The sequence below is a fragment of the Megascapheus bottae genome, chromosome 6 (assembly GCF_031878675.1).
Source record: "Megascapheus bottae isolate mThoBot1 chromosome 6, mThoBot2.hap1, whole genome shotgun sequence".
Classification (NCBI taxonomy): domain Eukaryota; kingdom Metazoa; phylum Chordata; class Mammalia; order Rodentia; family Geomyidae; genus Megascapheus; species Megascapheus bottae.
Window position 1 is genome coordinate 12307536 of NC_143514.1, and position 25258 is coordinate 12332793.

Sequence of the window (25258 nt, forward strand, 5' to 3'; positions counted from 1 at the left end):
ATAGCGCCCATGCCCTGAGTTCAAGCCCTGGAATCAGCACCAAAAAGAAGGCAGGGAGGGAGGGACAAATAACTTTCAGGCTGACTTTAGATGAAGAACTTCTTTTCCTGTCATTAACCAAAAGGTTTTCCTCTTACGTCTTTAGGAAGGAGAGAAGCGGTGGAGGTTACATAGTGGTGGACCCCGTTTTACGTGTTGGGGCTGACAATCACATATTGCCCTTGGACTGTGTTACTCTCCAGACCTTTTTAGCTAAGTGTTTGGGACCCTTTGACGAATGGGAAAGCAGACTCAGGGTTGCAAAAGAATCAGGTAGTGTCAACTTGCTTTCTTCTTTTCTTCTTTTTAAACATCATGTAATTATCCCTGTGACAGATTAACATTATTAATATATTTACTAATGTAAGTAGGCAACAGTGTGTGTGTGTGTGTGTGTGTGTGTGTGTGTGTGTGTGTGTGTGTGTCCTGGGGCCTGAACTATAAGGGCTTAGAGCTGTTCCTGGGCTTTTTTTTTTTCTGTTCAAGGCTGATGCTCTACCACTTGGGCCACAGCTTCACTTCTGCATTTTTGGTGGTTAATTAGAGATAAGAGTCCCACAGACTTTTGTGCCCAAGCCGACTTCAAACCACAATCCTCACATCTCAGCTTCCTGAATAACTAGGATGACAGGCATGAACTCCCTAAGTACTTGGGTATGAATTTTTTTTTTTTTTTTGCCAGTCCTGGGCTTGAGCTCAGGGCCTGAGCACTGTCCTTGGACTTTCTCAAGGCTAGAGCTCGACCACTTGAGCCTCAGCACCACTTCCAGGTTTTTTCTGTGTATGTGGTACCGAGGAATAGAACCTGGGTCTTCGTGCATGCAAGGCAAGCACTCTACCACTAAGCCAAACTTCTGGCCCTGAAATTTTTTATACTTGACTATTTTTAATCTATGAAAATAAGTTAATATAGCTCAACATAGTAAATGGAGGAACTCTGATGAAAAAACTTAGTTATTACTATAATTTTAATTGACATGAAAATTAGTAGTAATATATATATGTATGTATATATATATATATATATTTTTTTTTTTTTTGCCAGTCTTGGACATGAACTCAGGGCCTGAGCACTGTCCTTGGACTTTCTCAAGGCTAGAGCTCTACCACTTGAACCTCAGCACCATTTCTGGCTTTTTTCTATTTATGTGGTACCAAGGAATCGAACCTGAGTCTTCGTGCATAGTAGGCAAACACTCTACCACTAGGCCAAACTCCCGGCCCAGTAGTAAAATATTTTAAAATGAAACAAAATGCATTATCATGTTTAATTTCAATTAACAAACATTGATTAGCCAGTTTCCTTGTGGAAGGCATGTATTATCAAACCTTAGGAGCAGAAAATTGTCACTCATATTTTACTTAAGAATATAAATGACATTAATTTTCTGCTCCTGAGTTGAATAGTATATGGAAAAAGAATGAAAAGTTGAGTGGCATAACTAAGTACTATGAATAAATACACAAATTGGAATACGCACCATAGAATATTAAAAGTAGGAAAGACACCTATACTTGTTAGGCAAGCGCTCTGCTTGAGATGTATTTGAGTTGGCTCTGTTTTCCACAGGCAGAGTTACCACTCAGCAATTATAAATGAACCCGTTAATGACTAGGCAATGTTTGTAATTGCTTCCAAGTACTTCTCATTATCCTTGTCTTATAGTTGAGGACATTGATAGCTAGAATTCAATAGATTTTCTTGAAGTCTCGTGGAGCAGCTGGGATTTGAATCCAGGTCTTTGGCTCTTTTTCCACTAGCATGTTTATCTTCCTTCCTGTACTTAGTTAACATTTATACTTTGTTTAGCTCTTGGTTGTTCTTGTTCATTTTTTTATAGTGGCCTTTGTTTTTCTCTTTGCAGGTTATAACATGATTCATTTCACTCCATTACAGACTCTTGGATTATCTAGGTCATGTTACTCCCTTGCTAATCAGTTAGAATTAAATCCTGACTTTTCAAGACCTAATAAAAAATATACCTGGGATGATGTTGGACAGCTGGTACAAAAACTGAAAAGAGAGTGGAATATTCTTTGTATTACAGATGTTGTCTACAATCATACTGGTATGAACTTCACTAATTTTTAATGTTAAATTTTGTTTCTTTCTTTAATGGTTTAATTTTATTATTTTTTTCCCTTTGTTAGAAGAAATCAAACTCAGGACCTCATAAATGTTAAGCAAGTACTGTACCACTAAGACATATCCCCAGCCTTTCTATAATATTATATAGCATATTTAAAGACACAAGCTGGGTGCTGGTAGCTCATGCCTGTAATCCTAATAACTCCGGAAGCTGAGATCTCAGGACCTTGGTTAAAGGTGGCCTGAGCAGAAAGCCTGTGACACTCTTATCTCCATTAATTTCTAAGAGCTTAATGCACCAAAAAAGCCACAAATGAAGCTATGACTCAAGTGGTAGAGTGCTAGCCTTGAGAAGAAAAGCTCAGAGACAACACCCAGTTCCTCAGTTCAAGCCCTAGGACTGGAACAAATGTGTCCTTCAGTTTTAAAAATCATTTTATTATATAGCATCACTCTCTTTCAAAGAAAATATTATTAGTTGAGCATATAGTGAAGTACTTTACATGTGATATTTATAAAAAACAAGAGAGTGATCATAAGAGGATATAATTATATATTTCAGTTTGAGTATTAATACTTTCCAACAAATGAATTATATAGCAGGAGTATCCTTTTGGCATAGCATACATGAACAAAATTGAAGGATTTCCCTTATTAGAGAAAAAATTATTGGTAAACTCTCAGAGTACAGTCTGAGCTCAGTATCCCTAGCCCCCAAAATGAATCAAATTAGACTATTGTGGTTCCCAAAGTACATTAGCTATATCTAATTCAATAGAACATATCAGATGTTCCCAAATGGTGATCATCAAGAACATGATTATTGATTTGTGAGAACTGCTGGGCCTAGCCTGATGAAGCCTGCCAGGGTAACCCGGTGTACCGTATGCATATCTTAGTTATGTCACAGTGCAGAACGTCTGGAAACTACCAATATATATGTGTAAAGAACATGAATTCAGTTAGCACAGAATTTTTAAAAGAAATACCTGCTGATTCAATAAAGTATTTTTTGAGTATCATAGAAAATATAAAGATTTTTTAAGAACTTTTTTTAGGAGGGAGAATGATGCATTGTACTTATAAACTGACATGTTGAAACCTCTTTGTACAAGTACTTAAATAATAAATTTTAATAAAAGTTTGTACAGCTGGCTTAAGATAGACAATAATCTCTGATCATAATGGCAGACAAAGTTAAGTTAAAAATAAAACTATAACATGTGCTGGTAGCTCACATCTATAATCCTAGCTACTCAGAAGGCTGAGATCTGAGGATTGATGTTCAAAGCCAACCCCAGGAAAGATCATAAGACTTTTATCTGTAATTAACCACAAAAAGCCAGAACCACTTGAGCCACAGCTCAAGTAGTTGAGACTTGAGCCACAGCGCAAGTGGTTGAGCACAATCCTTGAGTACAAAAGGTCAGGAACAGCACTCAGGCCCAGAGTTCAAGCCCCAGGACCTTCAAAATAAACAAATAAACCTAGATATACTGTAAAATTTGGTGTTCCTCCATGAACCTAGAAATCAAGCTTCAAAGTCTACACTGCAAACTGTAATGCAGCAACTCATTGTCTGTCATTTGGAAAACTGACCATATTGACTATTTCTTAGGCTTCTGTAATATTAACTCATATCAAATTTATGAAATAACATGAGGATGTTAGGTTACAAATACAATAATGCTTCTACAAATTATAGGCGATAGAGTATAGGTTAGAGAGCTATCACAAAGCACCAGAAAAATATACAGACTCAAGGTGAAAATTATGTTTTCCCCTACAAAAGATTTGTATTTTTAGGCAGGTAGTTGTTTTAGTAGTACAATAGTAGTGGAGAACTAATATTCTTTCTGTCATGTGGCTGAGCCATTTTCAACACTTTGCTTCCAACTTTTAATTAAATGTGGCTATTTCTGGTTCCTGGGTCATATCTTACAAGTAGAAACAGGTAAAGGGAGTCATGTCTTTTAAGGGCATACTATGTGTGTGTGTATATAACTTCTAGTCACATTGTATCTTTGCCACAGCCTACGTTTCTGGACATTTCAGAAATTCTGTACACTGTAAGAAAAGTGAATTCTGCCATTTAGAAAGTGTTTTATATCATAATGAAACAGAATTTCGTGTAAAAAGTTATTATGGCAAGGCTCTGACTTAAAACTCCAGTACTACTCCCCACAAAACAAAACAAAACAAAAATCCTCCAAGTTACTATAGGGAGACAACTTGTAGAACTGGTTACATGAGAGTTTCACATATCCACTATTCAGCACAACAGCCCTAATTGATGAAAATGCGTTTTTTTTCCAAACAAATCATTCAAAGTTCCTAGAATTTCTCCCAAAGAATGTTTGGCATATGGTAAAACATAAAAGCTAATTAAGTAAAATATTCTAAATCTTGGTAAGAGCAGTGAGTCATGACATCAGAGCCAAGATTTTGCCCCCCATCCTGCCCATATGTCTTGATAGAGAACCCCCTCTCATGCACTGTACTCCTGGATCTCTCCCTAACTTTTCTAGTCTATGGTAATAGCATCAGGGCAGGCTCCTGTTTCTCATTTCCCAGCAGCACCCTTCTACCCAGCTGCCATTTATGGGTGAATAGCTTACCTTAGGAGAGGCAGGCCAAGAGTTCTGGGATTCCTTCCAAATTCCAGCAAATCTTGGCTCCAATACCATAGACCCTGGATGTAATTATTTTTTATTTGTTCATTTATTTTTTGGTGGGTCATTGGAGCCTAAACTCGAGGCCTGAGCACTGTCCCTGAGCTCTTCAGCTCAAAGCTACTTACCTTACCCTCTGGGCCTGGGTGCTGTCCCTGAGCTCTACAGCTCAAGGCCACTGCCCTACCCCTGGAGCCACAGCCCCACTTCCTGTTTTCTAGTGATTAATTGGAGATGAGAGTCTCTTAGTCTTTAGCGCTTGGGCTGTCTTTAAACCATGATCCTCAGATCTCAGCCTTCTGAGATCTGAGCTAGGATTACACGTGTGAGCCACTGTGCCTGGCCCCTGGCTGTAATTATAACGGATGTTTCTCCACGTGCTAATTGCCCTTAGGACAAGTTCCAAAGACTTTAAAGAATTTTTAAAAATATTTTTCACCAGTTAAATTGTGCTTACAGAGTTCTTTCCTGCACTATACTATTTCTTTATTTTCTCTTTATCATCATTTTATTATTTTTATGTTTTTGGCATCAACTAGTTGTACGTTGTAGTTCACCCCATATTATTTATTTACTCACTAAAAGACAAGCTAGAAATAATCCTTCTGAAACAGTGAGTGCTGAAACTGAGTAAATGAGGCATGAGCACAAGATCTGAGCAACAGAGCAAAATGGTTACAGTGGCAGATTCTGAATAGAGATGTGCCCAGGCTCACTAATGACTGTTTGACTTTGCTGTTATTCATCTCTATGAAGGAACATCTGTTGAAGGGACATAATGCTGTGTCTTGTGTCATAGAGCATGAAATGGGAATAGTAAATTATATTTATTTAAAATCATTCATCCTATGTAACAAGTATTCAGTAGTTATTATTTATTTTACTAACCACTCATGCTCCTCAGCATGAAGTGATGGACCATCAGAACTTAAAAATCACACAAATTGTGGCCAGGTCTTGGTGACTTACCCTACAATCCTTGCTGCTAATGAGGCTCAGATCTATGGATATCAATTCAAAGACAGCCTAGAGACAAAAAATTGCAAGACTGTTATCTCCAGTTAACCACACACACACACAAAAAAAAATACCTACAAGTGGAGCTGTAGCTCAAGGAGCTATGGCTCAAGTAGTAGAATGCTAGCCTTACATGAAAAACTAAGGAAGAGCATAAGGCCCTGAGTTCAACCTCTGTATGGGCACATACATACAGAAATTGTATTAGCTTTCTGAACACCTGATTCTGATATGATCTTAGACACAAATGAATAATAAAATACAAAGCACACCCTTAGTCCTTGAATATTTCCTTTTTTTCATATATTTTTTATTGTAATTAATAGAAGGGTTACATGATATTTGCCAGATAGATGGTGCATTAATTCCCATACATTGATACCCTTTCACATGTCTTGGTCCCCATTTCCCTCCCCTCTACCTCCTTGAATATTTCTTTCAGCAATTTCTTAGCCTCTGTTCTATCAGTCTTTTGAAAGCACAATACTTTATTAACCGTTCAGGATTAACCGTGCAAAGCAATTTTCTAGGAGAAAACTTGATTTTTCTTTCATCTAGATTTTCTAAGAAATATTAAAGTTTAAAAGTAGATGGAAAAAAACCTAGATGAGCTGAAGGCATAACTTCATATTAAAGTACCTGCCTAGCAAACTTCATTACTACCAGAGAAATGAAGGGGGAATAGATTATTAATTATGGAAGGAGTGACATTGATCAAGATGCACTGTGCATATAAATTGACACATTGAATTGGAAACTATTTGTACAACTATTTGTGCTAAGAATTTTCTATGACATTCATAAAGGATCAATATCTAATATGAAATGAGTGGTAGGTGTTGATATTTTATTTCCCCTTTAATTACTCTCTTCAATGGGCAGATACTATCTTCAGTTTAGTTAAAGCATTTTAATTACAATATGTGTGTTCCTCTTTTCTTTAAGCTACTAATAGTAAATGGATACAGGAACATCCAGAATCTGCATATAATCTTGTGAATTCTCCACACTTAAAACCTGCCTGGGTCTTAGATAGAGCCCTTTGGCATTTCTCCTGTGATGTCGCAGAAGGGAAATACAGAGAAAAGGGAGTCCCTGCTTTGATTGAGAATGATCAACATTTGAATGTAAGTATGTCTAGAGGAACACTGCACCAGTTCAGAGTAATGTTTCTAAAGTACAGATTAAATATATGGTTGCAATAATATTCAATGAAAACATTTTAATACATTTTCTGTATTTTAATATTGATGTCTTTCAGTGTATTCGGCAAATAATGTGGGAGGATATATTTCCAAGGATTCAGCTCTGGGAATTTTTCCAAGTAGATGTGAACAAATTAGTGGAGCAATTTAGAAGACTTCTCACACAAGGTAATGATGTATACCTAGTCATCCCTATTCGTCCACTCAAAGTAAAGAATATACATCTTATTATCCTTACTGCTCTTAACATAGGGAGAGGAGATTTTTACAAGATGCCTCTGTTCCTAAGAACAAAATCATATGCCAAAGTTTTAAATCAGAGTCCCCTTATGGATAATCACATTTAATACACAATCTTTTATAGCCTGGCATGATGACATATACTTGAAATCCTAGCTATTAGAAAAGGATAGGTGGGAAGATTGAGGACTGATTCCAGCCCTGGGCAAAAGCATGAGACTCTATCCAATAAAATAAAAAGAATGGCGTACTTGCCTAACAAGTACAGTATTCTGAGTTCAGTCACAGTAACATCAAAATCAAACTCTCTCGTTCTCCTCCCCCCCACCTCTCTCTCACTCAGAAAATCGGAGAATAAACAAGTCGGGTCCAGGACAACATCTTAAGATCATTCAGGATCCTGAATACCGACGGCTTGGCTGCACAGTAGATATGAACATTGCACTGACAACTTTCATACCACATGAGTACGTTATATACTCACCCTGTGAAGTAAAGAATAATCCTCTTAGAAACCTTTATGAGTAGTAGGATTTTCATACTATTTATTAAAGCCCTCCATCTAAAGTAAAATAAAGTAATGCATAGTATTTCTACTATTTGACCACTCAACGTTTTCCTGCTTTTTCTGTGCACTAGGCCACCTTCCTATACAGGTGTGTAAACATTTTTACAATTGGAAAAGTTTTCCGGTCATAATTAAGATCCAGATGATTAGTAATGCTTCTATGACTCAAAAAGTTTTGAATGAAGTTTGTTTGAAACCACTCACTGAGTTTGAATTGTACTCTCTGCTCTAGCAGTGGGCCAGCTGCAGTGGAGGAGTGCTGTAACTGGTTCCAAAAGAGAATTGAGGACTTGAATTCAGAGAAGCGTCAACTGATCAACTCTCACCAGGAGCAGGTTTTACCTATTTTTGAATTTTTCTTATTTTTGCCTTTTGTTTAAGTCTGCGTGCTGTTGTCGATAATGACTATGTAACATAATCGAATGATCTTTTTTTTTTCCCCAGGCAGTCAATTGCCTTCTGGGAAATGTGTTTTATGAACGATTGGCTGGCCATGGTCCTAAACTAGGACCAGTCACCAGAAAGCATCCCTTAGTTACCAGGTATTTCATTTCAGTTTTCTTCTCATTGATGGTTAAAAATTGAAAACTGTATTTAACTTTCCAAATTAACCTTAACACCTTCCTTAGTGCTGTGATTTCAAGACCCTTCTTCAAGTGAAATAGAAGTTTTGTTTCATAATTAGAGTTACTATTAATTTTGGTAGGAAAATGTTTAGTTAGAAAAACTAACATCAATATAGACTAGTTTATACTTATTTTTATTATTTCTGTTTATGTTTCTAGAGGATAAGTATTTAGTATTTTGTTCTGTTTTCTGTTGTTAAATAGAATACCTGAGATGGATAGTTTTCAAAGAACTAAAGTTTAATTTGACTCAGGGTTTTAGAGATTGAAAAGACTTAAGAGCATAATACCAGACTCTGCTCAGCTTCTAGAAAGATCCTTGTGTTTCCTGAGTTCATGGTAGAAAGTAGAAGGTCATGTGGAAGAGAGAAAACAGCAGGTCAGCCTCACTTCCTAAAGACTCACTGTTAGGATAACCAATTCAGTCCTTTGAGAGCAAGAACTCATTCACAGGACAGACAAGGGTGTTAGTTCCTTCATGAGGGCTCACTCCCATGACCTAGTAACTATCATAATGCCCCACCATTGCAATGTTAAGGAATTAAGGTTCCAAGCCACGCATGATAGTACACTCTTGTGATCCCAGCACTCAGGAGGCTGGGGCAGGATTAAGAGTTTGAAACAGCCTGGCTATGTAGTAAAACCTTGCCTTAACACACACACACACACACACACACACACACACACACACACACACACACATTAAAGTTCCAACATATGCGCTTTTGGAGGACATATTCAAACTCTATCTCTAGTAAATTCACTGTTAATTAAATAGAACAAGTTTTCCGATCTTTACACTAATGTAAACATGTAGCATAGGGTGGGTATTAGAGGATTAACAAGTTTTTACAATGTAATATCAGTTCCTCAGTGCTTTTCTTATCATTTTTTGAGGTTTCAAAAATTATTTACAGTGTTAGTCATGTATGCTACAATATTGATACTCCATTCTTCAGATCCTACTAGATTTACTGAAAAAGTCTATTCATGATCTTACATCTGTATTATAAACAGTACCAAACTATTTTATTCATTGGTGAAGAAGTTTCTTTTTTTTTTAATGTTGCTAATTAAAATTCTCTCCAAAGAGTTTGTCTGTATAGATTCAAGTTTAATTATCTCTCTCCAGGTATTTTACTTTCCCATTTGGAGAAATGACCTTATCAGCAGAAGAATCTATGATCCACCTCCCAAACCAAGCTTGTTTCCTGATGGCACATAATGGATGGGTAATGGGAGACGATCCTCTTAGAAACTTTGCTGAGCCAGGTACATCATTTTGATTTCTGTATGGACAGGCAAAGAAGACATCATGGAAAGCTTACAATATGATCAGCCTCATTAGCTTACTTTCCTCTCACTATGCTCATGGTTTTTAAGTTTTCACCAGAGGTATCAGAAATGCATCAGTTTGCAAAAAAAAGAGATAGGACTTTTTCCTTTCTTGTCTTCCTACCTCTCATTTTCCCAAACTGAACTCTGTGTGTGTGTGTGTGTGTGTGTGTGTGTGTGTGTTGGTCCTGGGGCTAAAACTCAGAACCTAGGCATTGTCCCTGAGTTGTTTGTTTGTTTTGTTTTTTGCTCTAGGGTAGTAGTCTACCACTGAACTACAGCTCTACTTTTGGCTTTTTTTTTTTTGCTAGTTAATTCTGCCTAGGCTAACTTCAGAGTGTGGTTCTCAGATCTTAGCCTCCTTAAATAACTTGGAGTACAGGCATGAGCCATTGGTACCCAGCTTCTAAATAGATTTTATGTTTCTGTTTTATATAGACATAGGAGTGAGACTTCAAGGCCAGCCTGGGTTAAACCCAGGACAAGACTATCTCAAAAAAAAAAAAAAAAAAAGTCTGTGTGTGTGCGTGTGTGTATGTGTATACACTTTAAAGTTTTTATGTATACTGTTATTTCTATATTATTATTACCATTTTTCCTTAAGAAGCAAGTTGAGTTTTTTTGGCTGGGAGTTTGGCCTAGTAGTTAAAGTGCTTGCCTAGCATGCATGAAGACCCGGGTTCGATTCCTCGGTACCACGTACATAGAAAAAAGCCGGAAGTGGTGCTGAGGCTCAAGTGGTAGAGCTCTAGCCTTGAGAAAGTCCAAGGACAGTGCTCAGGCCCTGAGCTCAAGCCCAGGACTGGCAAAAAAAAAAAAAAAAAAAGAAGCAACTTGAGTTTTAGAAACTGAACCTATGTTTCTAGAAAAAACTAGTATAGAATTCTTGCAGAATTTTCATGACATTTAAGTTAATATTAATTTCCCGCCCCCCCCCCTTTTTTTTGCCAGTCCTGAGCTTTGAACTCAGAGCCTGGGAACTTTGCAAGGCTAGAGCTCTACCACTTGAGCCACAGCACCACTTTCGGCTTTTTATATGTATGTAATACCGGGGAATTGAACCCGGGTCTTTGTACATTTTAGGCAAGTACTCTATCACCAGACCAAACTCCTGGTCCATAATGTTTAAAATCTTTATCTCCCATAGCATTTTAGCATCTTTTTATTTTATTCTTCAGTATTAAACCAGGGCTTTAGACATATATGACAAGTACTTCACCCCTGAGCTACATCCTCACCCCATTTTAGATAACATTTTAACCAATATATCATTTGTGGTATAAAAAAGTAGTAATAATAATAATGATAATAATAATGCAATTTAAAATGACATTGTGTAATTATTTTCATTTTTGTTTTTGAACCATTAAAAGCAAGCTTCTTTTAACAGGATCAGATGTGTATTTAAGGAGAGAACTTATTTGCTGGGGAGACAGTGTTAAATTACGTTATGGGAATAAACCAGAGGATTGCCCTTATCTCTGGGAACACATGAAGAAATACACAGAAATAACTGCAACCTATTTCCAGGGAGTACGTCTGGACAACTGCCATTCAACACCACTCCATGTAGCTGAGGTACAGAAACAGCAGTCATAGTTCATCTCCATTCAGAATGTTCACTTTATACCTTGCATAATTTACCAAACTCTTAATAATCTTTTGATGTAGTTTTTGTTTTAATTTTTGAGGGTGTGGCACTGGAGATTAAAGCCCAAATCTTTTTATATGCTCGGCAAGTGTTCTACCATTGAACTGTATCCCCTAGCCCTCAGTGATTATTCAAGATTAACCTATGGAATTTAAAGCTAGTTTTAACTTCATTGATTCAATTTTGCATCACTTATGCATAAAAACAAAAGCATAAACATATTGTCTATTCATTTGGTGGATTTTTTAAAGCAAATGTTAACAATACCAATATTGATAATATTATCTTAAACCTAAAATAAGTTTGCAAATGAACACATTTTTCATCCTGCTTATAAGATCTGTAATAGCTAGTGATAGTTGAATGTTCTTTAAAATATGTGCTTATCTGAAAATACCTACTTTCATCCTTTAAGTATTACATGTATTTCTAGCCCTGTGATAAAAAAAATCTAGTTTTTTCATTTGGAATGATTTAGTAATAAATATTAGTTAAGTTTCTAGAGGATACTCTAGCTCTGAAAAATATTGAAGGATTGGCCGGGAGTTTAGCCTAATGGTAGAGTGTTTGCCTAGCATGTACAAAGACCACGGTTCGATTCATCGGTACCATATACATAGAAAAGAGCCAGAAATGGTACTGTAGCTCAAGTGGAAGAATGCTAGCCTTGAGAAAACCTAAGGACAGTGCCCAGGCCCTGAGTTCAAGGCCCAGGACTGGCAAAAAAAAAAAATGAAGGGTGTTTCTTTGTTATTGTTTTTTGTGTCAGTCCTGGGACTTGAACTCAGGGCCTAGGTGCTGTTTCTGAGCTTTTTGCTTAAGGCTAATACAAACACATGAGCCACACAGCTCTACTTCCAGCTTTTTGGTGATTAATTGGAGATAATCTCTTTGGCTTTCCTTCACAGACTAGTTTCAAATCTTCATCCTCAGAATTCAGCTACCTGGATAGCTAGGATTATAGGCATGAGCCACCAGCACGCTGCTGGAGTATGTTTTTTTTAATGTTCCTTTAGCAACAGAAAAGAAAAACAAAGCTAAAAACACTAGGATTCTACTTTTTTACCTGATAGAATTTCAGATATTTTTTATTAACCTTTGTGCAGATGTTACACCAAAAACAATCAGAACCAACTAGATTTCTTTTTTTTATTTTTAAAGACTCATATTATCTTATTTTCAATGCGTGCTTCAGTTTTTGTTTATTTATTTTTCCAGTCCTGGGCTTGAAGTCAGTGCCTGGGCACTGTCCTTGGACTTTCTCAAAGCTAGAGCTCTACCACTTGAGCCTCAGCACCACTTCCAGTTTTTTTCTATATATATGGTACTGAGGAATTGACCTGGGTCTTCGTGCATGCTAGGAAAGCACTCTACCACTAGGCCAAACTCCCAGCCTCCTGATTTCTTATTGTAAGAGAATCTTACTGTGAGTCTCAGCTTGAAAGTAAGCACCGGTGTGGAAATTGTTAATGTGTTAAGAGTTTATTGCTGGTTTTAGTTTGGTCATTCAGATCTAATCTTTATAACATCTAAGTAAATCACCAGTTAAAACTTAGTCACCCACCTGGAAGTTAACAGTCTTTTTTTTTCATATATTTTTATTGTAATTAATAGAAGGGTTACATGATATTTGCCAGATAGAAGGTGCATTAATTCACATACATTGATACCCTTCCACCTGTCTTGGTCCCCATTTAGTTAACAGTGTTAATAAAGACATTTTTTAAAAAGTAGACACAGAATTGTAATGTTTCACTTTACATTTTTTACTGACACTAACATTTTTTTCTTCTTCCTTTTTACCCCCTTGTGTTCCTATCTTTGTCTTTGCAAAATCTAACCTTTCCTTTTTTTTTTTTTACTATTGTACTGTAAAAATTTTCATGTTACATATGTGTCCTGGTCTGTTGATGTTTTCTCATGTGTGTTCAACAAAATCTGCTTGGAAATTCTTTGTGAATTTCCATTTTTGTCTTACTATACAATTTGTGTCAAATCCACACCTAGCTGTGCCTCCTCTCTTTCTGTCCACCTTGCCCTCCTCTCTCTTTTACATATGTGACTGTACTTTTTGCAGTACATGTTGGATGCTGCTAGGAAATTGCAACCCAATTTATATGTAGTGGCTGAACTGTTCACGGGAAGTGAAGAGCTAGATAATATCTTTGTGACTAGACTTGGCATTAGTTCCTTGATAAGAGGTAAGCTTGGTGAAGTCTATTTCCTATCTAAAACTTCAGCTTTTCTTTCAGTGAATGAAATGTCATGTAAATCTTTATATACCTTACTTAGTAATTTTAGCATAGCTGCTATTATTCTATTAAATTGTCTATATGATATTTTGTTTTTAACTCCTTACTTTATGTCTTGAAGTTTAATCATTTCTTAATTTTCTTAGTAGTTGTACAAGGGAGTTTCTGTTCAAAATGTCAGTTTATGCATACCATGCTTTTTTTTTTTTTTTTTTTGCCAGTCCCTCAGCTTGAACTCAGGCCTGAGCCCTGTCCTTGGTCTTTCTCAAGGCTATAGTTCTACCACTTGAGCCACAGCATCACTTCCAGCTTTTTCTATGTATGTGGTAGCAAGAAATCTAACTTGAGTCTTTGTTGATGCTAAGCAAGCACTCCCCCACTAGGCCAAACTCCTAGCCTAGAGCCATATTATCTCCTACCTAGATTTGATGCTTTTCTCCCATTGATTTGGTATGAATGATGTAACTGTGCATAAGTGAAACCACAGTTCCCATTTTTTCTTTTTCTCCCTCTCTATTCTTTTCGTGATACTGACATTTGAACTCAGAGCCTAGCGCTTGATAGAGTGGCAAAATACCACTAAGCCATGCATCCATCCCTTATTCTCTTTTTTTAGACTTCTTAACATTTTTAAACATTTAATTACTTAAAGAAGTTTTGTTTGTGATCAGGTTGATGGGGTCTGTGTTTTTAATAATGATTGTTAAACTCTTCTGTTTTGCTGGACAGAGGCAATGAGTGCATATAACAGTCATGAAGAGGGCAGGCTGGTCTACCGGTATGGAGGAGAGCCCGTAGGATCCTTTGTTCAGCCCTGTCTGAGGCCTTTGATGCCAGCTATTGCCCATGCTCTGTTTATGGATATTACCCATGATAACGAATGTCCTATTGTGGTAAGCACCAGCCCCTTTTATGGATTCATTTTACTAAATGTTTGGCACTTAATTATCTGATATTTAGTGTCTGTAATACCCACATACTCCAACATAGTAGCTTAGACTTAGATTGTACTGTATGTTTTTTAGGATGTTTTGTGGTATGTTTTAAATGAACATATGTAATAGAATGTATTTAAGCTGGACATCATACATGTAATCCTGGCTATTCAGAAGGTTTAAATCTGAGGGTCACTGTCCAAAGCCTACCAGAACAAGAAAGTACATGAGACCCATTCTTAATTAACCAACAGAAAAACTAGAAGTGTCGATGTGCCTTGAGTGGTAGAGTGCTAACCTTGAGCAAAAAAAGCTAAGGGACAGTAACTAGGCCTTGAATTCAAATCCCATTATTCACACACACACACACACACACACACACACACACACACACACACACACACACACACACACACACACACTCGTATTTAGGTAATGGTGCTTTTATTTCTTTGTGCCATACAATGGCACTTTGCATTTGAAAGAAACTTTTGCCTTCTCATTTTCTAGCACAGATCTGCCTATGACGCTCTCCCAAGCACCACTATCGTTTCTATGGCATGCTGTGCTAGTGGAAGTACTCGAGGCTATGACGAACTCGTGCCTCACCAGGTTCGTTCACATGCTGCTCCTTACTAGCCACATGGCTCCCAACTTTGATCACTTTCATTCAGAGCTGTCATTGTAACTGTAATGTAAACATGGCCAAGTTGTACCTTTCTCCAGATTTCAGTGGTTTCTGAAGAACGATTTTATACTTCTTGGAATCCTGGAGCCTCGCCGTCTAACACGGGTGATGTCAATTTCCAGAGTGGAATTATTGCAGCCAGGGGTGCTATCAATAAACTTCATCAAGAGCTTGGGGCTAAAGGTTTCATTCAGGCAAGAAACTTGAGTTTTCTGCATTTCATTCTGAAGGACCACCAGCTTCCAGTTAGAGTGCTAACCTCGCTGCTCCTCCCCCTCCTCAGGTGTATGTTGACCAGGTTGACGAAGACATAGTGGCAGTCACCAGACACTCACCCAGTACCCACCAGTCAGTTGTGGCTGTATCCAGAACCGCATTCAGGAATCCCAAAACTTCTTTTTACAGCAAGGAAGTGCCTCAAATGTGCATCCCTGGTAAGGTAGCCTGAGAACTGTTGTCATTCATCCAACTGTATTTGGCTGTTTTGTGCCTTTGTCTTTGTATGCCATTTGCATCACAAGACATCTGTAAATGTTGTGGAGAAAAGGAATTAGAATTTTGGCTGATACCTTGGGTGCCAGTACTAGGGTTTGGACTCAGGGCCTCACACTCTCACTTGTCTTTTTTTTATTATTGTTGTAATTAATAGAGGGGTTACAGTTATATTCTCCAGATAGAAGGCACATTACTCCTCACGCATTGATACCCTTTTTCATGTTTTTGTCACCATTTCCCTTCCTCACTTGTCTTTGACTCAGGGTTGTTGCTCTACCATTTGAGCCACAATCCACTTCAATTTTTTTTGTGTGTGGGTCATGGGGCTTGAACTCGGCCTGGGCACTGTCCCTGAGCTCTTCAGCTCAAAGCTACCACCCTGCCCTTGAGCCACGCCCCACTTCCCTTTTCTAAAGGTTAACGAGATAAGAGTCTCAAGTCCTTTTGTGCCCAGGCTGGCTTTGAACCTTGATCCTCATATCTCAGCCTCCTGAGTAGCTAGGATTATGGGCATGAGCCACCGCCTGGCTTCCACTCCCATATTTTTGATAATTAGTTGAGGATAAGAGTCTCACAGACTCTTCTGCCAAAACCAAGTTTGTACTACAATCCTTAGATCTCAGCATCCTTAGTCCTTAAGATTACAGATGAGAGCCACCAGTGCCTCACTTGCATAACATGTTTTTCTGTGTAGATCAAACTCTGGACAGAAATACTCTCAAATGTTAAGCTTTTGAGTTGTAAACCATTTTTGTTTGTTTTTTTTTTTTCTTGCCAGTCCTGGGCTTAGGCTCAGGACCTGAGCATTGTCCTTGGGTTTTCTCAAGGCTAGCATTCTACCACTTGAGCCACAGCACCACTTCTGGCTTTTTTCTATGTATGTGGTACTGAGGAATCAAACCCAGGTCTTGGTGCATGCTAAACAAGCACTGTACCACTAGGCCAAACTCCTGGCCTAATAGATATAAAGTAGACATATATCTCATGTCCTAGACAATCTATTCATATATTTGTGTGTATATGATGTATGTATGCCTAAGTATATTTATATAATACATATTTGCACACATCACCCATGTACATATTCATATGTATATGTAATTATATATTGTGTAAGAAAATGTATGTATATGTACACATATAAAATAGAAACTATTGGAAGTGGTGCTGTGGCTCAAGGAATAGGGCGGTAGCCTTGAGCTGCAGAGCTCAGGGACAACCCCCAGACCCATAGTTCAAGTCCCATGACCAGCCCCCTCTCATCAAAAAAAAAGGAAACTATTTTAACTTACTATTTAAGATTCTTCACAAAAGCCCATCTTTAACCTCCCAGCACTGTATCATACCGCTATTTTAGCTACATATATATTTTTGCTGGTCTTTAAATAGTCTTACCCCTACCTATACATAAATTGTTTATATTCTTTTTTATTTTTTGTCAGTTGTGAGGCTTGAACTCAGGGCCTTGACACTGTCCCTAAGTCTCTGTGCTGTACCACTTGAGCCACAGTGCCACTTCCTGTTTTTGAGTTAATTGTAGATAATAGTCTCACAAAGACTTTCCTGTCTGGGCTAACTTGGAACCATGATTCTCAGATCTCAGCCTCCAAGTAGCTAAGATTGCAGGCATGAGCTACCTGAGCCTGGCTCTTTATATTCTTTAAGAACTAAAGTTCTACTGTCTTTGAATAATCACTGTCTACCCTAAACATATAGCAGTTATAATTTCTGTTTCTTTTCTGACATCACTATAAAGCATGTCCCTAAACTGTCTTTTTTACTGAGAGAATTAGTTCTAGAAGTGTGTATTCTATTTATTTAATGTTATGGATGGTGTTTTATATAGCACGGCATAATTCTGTGCAAGCATCAACTACTATCCCATGAAAATAATCACATTCTGGGGGCTGGGAGTTTGGCCTAGTGGTAGAGTTGTTTGCCTAGCATGCATGAAGACCCAGGTTCAATTCCTCAGTACCACATTCATAGAAAGTCAGTGATGGTGCTATGGCTCAAGTAGTAGAGCTCTATTCTTAAGAAAGCCTAAGGACAGAGTGCTCTGGCACTGAGTTCAAGTCCCAGAACTGGCAAAAAAAAAAAAGTGCTTTGGGCCAGGAGTTTGGCCTAGAGATACACGAACACGTGGGTTTGATTCCTCGGTACCACATACATAGAAAAAAGCCAGAAGTGGTGCTGGGGCTCAAGTGGTAGAGCTCTAGCCTTGAGAAAGCTCAAGGACAGTGTTCAGGCTCTGAGAAAAAGCCCCAGGACTGGCACACACACACATAAAATCACATTCCGGATGTGTTGCTAGTTTCTAAATATGCAAAACTCCAATTTTTAAAAATGGCCAACCTGAAATAATTTTTTGTTGTTTTTGTGACTTTTTTAAATTGCAATCTGAAATGTTTTATGCATTAATAATCATTAGCTTCTTTGTACCTAAATTTATATTCAGTAGTCTGTCTGGTTTATAGTTAATATTTATGGTTATGCTTTTTTAGTTGTTTGTATTTTTTAGTGCTGGAAATTCAACCTAGGATTTCATGAGTTTGGGCATAGTCCGCTACAGACCTGTACTCCCAGCCCTCAGTTTGAGGGCTGATTTTTCACTGTTTTATGTACTGTTACATTAGTATTTAATTTTTAATATTATGCTTTGTAGTGTTCCTATTTAATTTTGAGTATATGCTGAGAATGATTTTTCATTAAGAAATTTATGTATTTCCTAGGCAAAATTGAAGAGGTAGTTCTTGAAGCTAGAACTATTGAGAGAAGCACAAACCCTTATAAGAAGGATGAGAAGTCAATCAATGGATTACCAAATATCACAGTAGAAATTAGAGAACATATTCAGGTATTGGGATGTACTTATTTCTACTCTGTTTAATATTTTTAAGAACATTAGAATTTTTTGTTGAATAAATTGTTTTATGTATTTTTTCCAAGTTGAATGAAAGTAAAATTGTTAAACAAGCTGGAGTTGCCACAAAAGGACCCAATGAATTTATTCAAGAAATAGAATTTGAAAATTTATCTCCAGGAAGTGTTATTATATTCAGGTAGAGTGCACACTGTTGACCTTACTTATATTTAAAATTGTTTATAGACTGTTCATTTTGAGTAGGTTGCTCCTAAAAATTAACTGTTTGTTTTTTGGTTGTTTTTTTTTTTTATTCACATTATTCAGAGTTAGCCTTGACCCACATGCCCAAGTCGCCGTTGGAATTCTTCGAAATCACCTGACTCAGTTCAGTCCTCACTTTAAATCTGGAAGCCTGGCTGTTGAGAACTCAGATCCTATATTAAAAATCCCTTTTGCTTCGTAAGTGTGCTTTATACTGTAGATATGTGTTGAGTTAGTGACTGGCCTGACTTAACTGATTTTAAGTAGCCTCCATAGCCCTGCTATGTAATGCTCAGGATCCGCACTGTCAGCATCTACAACTGGGGACGTTTGCTAACTGTTGCTTTCTAATCTTTGCCCATGTGTGTTCTGACATGTTATATTAATGGAGATGTACACATACATAGACTATTGTTCAGAATTAGGTTTTTCTCCTTTTGTTTTTATTTATAAAAGGTAAAACTACAGTATTTTTACTTAGTTGTCTTTTTGTTCTAATTCTTAGTATTGCCTCTAAATTAACCTTGGCTGAGCTAAACCAGATACTTTATCGATGTGAGTCAGAAGAACAAGAAGATGGTGGAGGTTGTTATGACATACCAAACTGGTCATCACTTAAGTATGCTGGTCTCCAAGGTAAGCCAGTATAAGGTGGTTAAACTTCTTTTCTTTTTTTTCGTTTTTTCCAATTCTGGGGCTTGAACTCAGGGCCTGGACACTGTCCTTGGGCTTTCTCAAGGCTAGTGCTGTACCATGTGTGCCACAGCACCACTTCTGGCTTTTTCTGTGTATGTGATACTGAGGAATCGAACCTAGGACTTTGTGCATGGTAGGCGAGCTCTCTATCATTAGGCCACACTCTCAGCTAAGGTGGTTAAACTTCTTTTAACTGTCTTCTTTATAGGGATAAAAGAATGGGCTTAGAGCACAACATCTGGGTTCAAATTATGACTTTGCCCCCTACTAATTGATTGTCTTTTGGCACATAACAGCTCTAAACCACAATTTCTGCCTCAACAAATTGCCCAGTAGCTGGGTATGTTGTTCACAGCTATGATCTCAGCACAGAGGCTGAGGTAGGAAGATCAAGGCCAGACTGATCTACATAGCAAGACCCTGTCTCAATTGAGAATAATAATGTTGGATAATATTTTATAAATCAGAAGACTCTGGAGATTGTTCACATAAAACACTAAAAACAGCATATGGCACAAAGTACTCAGTAATAAGTATTAAACTATAATTGTGGTTTCTGTGTCTTTTCTTTAGGTCATTTATGCTTCTTAAATATGTTAACCTTTATTATTTCTTGACTTGATTTATCATGTAATCAAGTACAGAACTTGCCCAATAGAGCACCAAATAGGTCTAGGTTGTAAATATAATACATTCTTTTTTATCTTATTGGAAATTTTTTTACATGTTTGTTTCATTGTATAAAGAGAAAGAATAACAAAATATTTTATAGCTGTAAGATGGGTTAATTACGTATTTAGCTACCACTTTAATCTTCCTGCTTGATATTATTTTTTTTCCATAGAAACTATATTCTTGGTTCTATGCTTTCCTAGTGATTGTGCTTTCTTTTCATAGTGATTTCTTTATTTCCTGACTGGTACCCAGTTCAATTCTGTGCTACTGTAACCATACTTGAGCCTGGGAATATATGCCTTTATTTGAGGAATTAACGTGTGGGTGTAAGTGTGTGAGAAGCAATAGACATTTCTGGATTTCATTGATTAGCTGGAAAAACATGAAGTAGAGAGTTAGACTGTATGGTTTAGTGCTTGCTTTTGTACACTGGAGATAGTGTAAGTGACTGCAGTGGGAACTGTGCTTAGGGTTTAGAGTTTAATACTTATAAAGTACTTAGGCTTAGTTCAAGGTAAGTACTTGGAAAGCCTAAGATATAAAATTCCACTGTACAGAGTGTACCTCGAGAAAGTAGAGTGTAAGTTTGTTTTATTTACATACTTGGTGTTTTTCTGATATCAGAGTTTACTAGGCGAACCCTCTACACCTTTATACATGCCTCCTCACCCCTAGTCCTTTTTACTGTAGTTAATTTTCCCATAGTACCTCACACTTTTCGTTCTAGCCAGCCTGGTCTAGGATCCTCCTACTTAGCTAGGATGACAGGCCAGAACCACACCACTCCCAGATTTTTATTGAGATGTATTTTCACGAACTTTTTTTTCTAGGCTGATATTGAATACAGTCTTCCAAATCTCTGCCTCCTGGGTAACTAGAATTGCTCATGAGCTACCACACCCAGAAGTTTTATCTTTTTCATTATAGTTGTTTTCTGGAGCTCTTATATTTTCTACAAAGCCAACCACCACCTATAATACTTGAGTGACATTTTCTGAGACCTTTTGTACTTAGGTAATTTTTAAAAAATATTCTTGGTGTGATACAAAATACTTTGTGCATGAGTAATAAAGAAGTATGTATGTACAAGTTTTAATCAAATAATTACTACTCTTCTGCTGTAAACTATTGAAGTCCTTCTACTTGATTTAAAATATTACACTTTTGTAAGCTCCTTTTCAGGCCTTTCTCTTTCTTCAAGTTTTTTTTTTTCTTTATTAATTCTGTCTTACGAAGTGTCCATGCTTACCTTTTCCAAATATATTGCTCTCAGCTGATTTACTTCTTATTTTCCAAGCAACCCTTCTTCCATCTAATGTTGTTGTTTTGTTTTTGTTGATGGTGATGATTTTGTGTTGGTATTGGGGCTTGAACTTAGGGCCCAGCACTGTCTCTTAGCTTTTTTACTTAAGGCTGATACTGTACTACTACTTGAGCAACTTTCAGCTTTTTACTGGACAATTTTGAAGATGAATTTGTGGATTTGTTTGCTTAGGCTAGCTTTGAACCTCAGTCCTGAGATCTAAGCCTCCTAAATACTTAGGATTATAGGTGTGAATCACCAGCACCTGGCTATCTTTAATAGCTTGATTATTTCAGCAACACACTGGGTATCTAACAAATGGTTAATAGCATCCTAAAACAAAAATCAAACCTGACCTTTCTCCTAAGCAACATTCCATTGCCTCCTTCCCTGCTTCTTGTAATACTCGATATTGTCAGGTTTCATCTTCAGTAATCAGAAGTTATGATGTGTGGACAATTTCTCAAATTCTTTTTTGCAGACCATCTCCTCTTTCTGCAGTTACCACCCTATTCAGATGAACTAACTAGTTTTCCAACCTTTGTTACCCCCCACACAAATCATTGCCCATGGTCTCTGTCTGATCTGTTTTCTGAAACAGTGCTTCCATCATGCCATTTGCTTAGTCACCATGCTGCCAGCATTTCTGAGCAATGTTTATCTTCCCTGAAAGTGCTAGGACATGCGTAGAACAGTGTTTTATACTATCTTGTTGCCTAACCTGTCTGTATTTTAAAACTTATTTCCCAGAGAAGATAAAGGGAGGGAGGACGCTCTATCTTAAATCTATCTTAAATATATTCATTTTTTAATTTCTGGAAACGTTACATAATAAAATTGTAACTAAATGAATTTAGTAAGAATGGACACAGGAATGCCAGAATAATTATTTTGTGACAGTATTGGGGCTTTAATACAGGGGTTTATCACAACGATGTTCATTGCAGCACTATTTATCATAGCAAAGATATGGAGCCAAGGGTGGGGGGTGGGGGGGGAGGGAAATGGGTACCAAGACATGTGAAAGGGTATCAATGTATGTGAATTAATGCACCTTCTATCTGGCAAATATCATGTAACCCTTTTACTAATTACAATAAAAAAAAAAGATATGGAACCAACCCAGATGTCCCTCAGTTGATGAGTGGATCAACAAGATGTGGTATTTGTACACAATGGAATTCTATGCTGCTGTCAGAAAGAATGACATTGCCCCATTTGTTAGGAAATGGAAAGACTTAGAAAAAATCCTATTAAGTGAAGTAAGCCAGACTCAAAAGAAGATAGGCTCAAAGGTTTCCCTCATTTGTCATAATCAGTAGAAACCTTGGTTTCTCCTAGCAGAGATTTGCAATAGAGCAAAACCTAGATACATAAGGCCATATAGTATGACACTAAATGAAAGGACCTCTAGGATATAGACGCAAAAGCCATATAATGAGTGATTATTGTCCTTAACGTACTATGTTATCTCTCATCTCCTTTGCTATCCCTTGATTATCTCATATTGTTACAGTATCTTACTTTGTTATCTGATATATTGGATATATTTGTATTTGGTTATTTGAAATTGGATAGGGAAGGGGGGGAAACAAGATGAGGGGTGGGGGTGGGGGGAGGGAAATGAGGACCAAGACATGAGAAAGGGTATCAATGTACGTGAATTAATGTACCTTCTATCTGGCAAATATAATGTAACCCTTCTATTAATTACAATAAAAAAATATATGAAAAAAAATACAGGGGCTTATCCTCTCAGTTGGCTTTTTTCTCAAGGATAGTGCTCTACCACTTGAACCACACCTCCCCTTTTTGCTAGTTATTTGGAAATAAGAATCTCACAGATTATTCTGTCTCTGCTGGTTTTGAACTGCTGATCTCAGCCTCTTAAGAAGTTACAATTATAGGCATGAGCCACGCGAGTCTATTTTTTTTTTATCAGACGTGGGACTTGAACTCTGTGCCTGGGCATTGTCCCTGAGGTCTTCAGCTCAAGGCTACCACCTACCCCTTGAGCCACAGCACCACTTCTGGTTTTCTGGTGGTTAATTGGAGATAAGAGTTTCACAGACTGTGGTGCCCAGACTGGCTTTAACCTTGATCCTCAGATCTCAGCCTCCTGAATAACTAGGATTACAGACATGAGCCACTGCGCCCAGTACAAATGTCTGTTTTTGAGTGATGAAAGAAGTACAATTGTTATTTCATGTAAATGACAGAATCCACTGTGTGGTCATAGGAATTCAAACACTCCTGATTCAGAACTCAGCCTAATCCTTAGATGCCTAATACTGCATTTTGATGCTTCAGTTAGTTCTGAGTGTCTCCTATTATATTTCAAAGATTCTTTCCAAAGCTGGCTCTGTCTATATATTACATTGGATTTTCTGTTCCCTCTGAAACCAGTTCCATGATTCCCTTAAACCTACCTGTATAGTACTGAATCTACTATGCCCTAACATCAATACATACAGATGTATTCTTGACATCAGGACTGGTGTCTTTGAAGAAAACAGTTCCAGGAGTTCTGACACTTGGAAAGCTCTGTGTGGCTCCTGTGGCAGTGGTCACTGTCCATTGTCTTGGTATCCTGGTCTGTCCTGGACTGCCTTGACCTGCCACCACAATAAAACCGTTGTGGACCAAGCTGCCCTTCTGTCTTCCCCTGTCTGTTTACCCCAATTCATTAAAGAGTAGGGAACATTTCAACTCTGCTAGTAATGGAAAAATGTCTGAATTTTCAGGATTAATGTCCGTACTGGCAGAAATAAGACCAAAGAATGACTTGGGGCATCCTTTCTGTGATAATTTGCGATCTGGAGATTGGATGATTGACTATGTCAGTGGCCGGCTTGTTTCTCGATCAGGAAATATTGCTGAGGTAAGTAGCACTATATTGCCATCCAAAAAAAATCAAGGGCACATGAAAGAGCTTTCTCTTCCTTTCATTATCTTTAAGTTCTAAAAATGGAAATCTAGTTCACTGATAACTGGATAGTGAAGCTGCTAGATTTGCCTCTTAACATATACTTATCCTGCAAGCACAACAAATTAACTTTTTAAATTGTTTTTATAACAGGTTGGTAAATGGTTCCAGGCTATGTTCTTCTACCTGAAGCAAATCCCACGATACCTCATCCCATGTTACTTCGATGCTATTTTAATTGGGGCATATACCACTCTGCTAGATACAGCATGGAAGCAGATGTCAAGGTATAGACAACAGAACTGTGGTAATAGAAATGTTTTATAAAAACTATATGTAGGAGCCGGGAGTTTGGCCTAGTAGTAGAATGCTTGCCTAGCATGCACGAAGACCCGGGTTCAATTCCTCGGTACCACATACATAGAAAAAGCTGGAAGTGGTGCTGTGGCTCAAGTGGTAGAACTATAGCCTTGAGAAAGTCCAAGGACAGTGCTCAAGCCCTGAGCTCAAGCCCAGGACTGGCAAAAAAATATATATATATGTAGAATCTAGTTACTTGATACATGTTTTTTTTATTTTATTTTATTTTGTCAGTCCTGGGGCTAGAACTCAGGGCCTGGACACTGTCCTGAGCTTTCTCAAGGCTAATACTCTACCACTTGAGCCATAGCACTGCTTAAGACCAAAACAGGGGCCAGGAGTGTGGCCTACTGGTAGAG

General features: G+C 37.6%; 1 protein-coding gene across 1 annotated transcript in view; it reads left to right on the forward strand.

The window, feature by feature from the left end:
- Agl (amylo-alpha-1,6-glucosidase and 4-alpha-glucanotransferase) overlaps window positions 1–25258 on the forward strand; it is a 69273-nt gene that overhangs the window by 17176 nt on the left and 26839 nt on the right. The window contains exons 4-23 of the mRNA XM_090334257.1: window positions 146–312; window positions 1905–2108; window positions 6763–6944; window positions 7079–7190; window positions 7606–7729; window positions 8063–8165; window positions 8275–8372; window positions 9589–9728; window positions 11182–11369; window positions 13520–13643; window positions 14424–14587; window positions 15140–15241; window positions 15356–15511; window positions 15601–15751; window positions 18545–18669; window positions 18762–18874; window positions 19003–19137; window positions 19445–19575; window positions 24358–24494; window positions 24693–24826. Coding sequence (XP_090190383.1) covers window positions 146–312; window positions 1905–2108; window positions 6763–6944; window positions 7079–7190; window positions 7606–7729; window positions 8063–8165; window positions 8275–8372; window positions 9589–9728; window positions 11182–11369; window positions 13520–13643; window positions 14424–14587; window positions 15140–15241; window positions 15356–15511; window positions 15601–15751; window positions 18545–18669; window positions 18762–18874; window positions 19003–19137; window positions 19445–19575; window positions 24358–24494; window positions 24693–24826 — 2790 coding nt within the window. The remainder of the gene's footprint in view (window positions 1–145; window positions 313–1904; window positions 2109–6762; window positions 6945–7078; window positions 7191–7605; window positions 7730–8062; window positions 8166–8274; window positions 8373–9588; window positions 9729–11181; window positions 11370–13519; window positions 13644–14423; window positions 14588–15139; window positions 15242–15355; window positions 15512–15600; window positions 15752–18544; window positions 18670–18761; window positions 18875–19002; window positions 19138–19444; window positions 19576–24357; window positions 24495–24692; window positions 24827–25258) is intronic.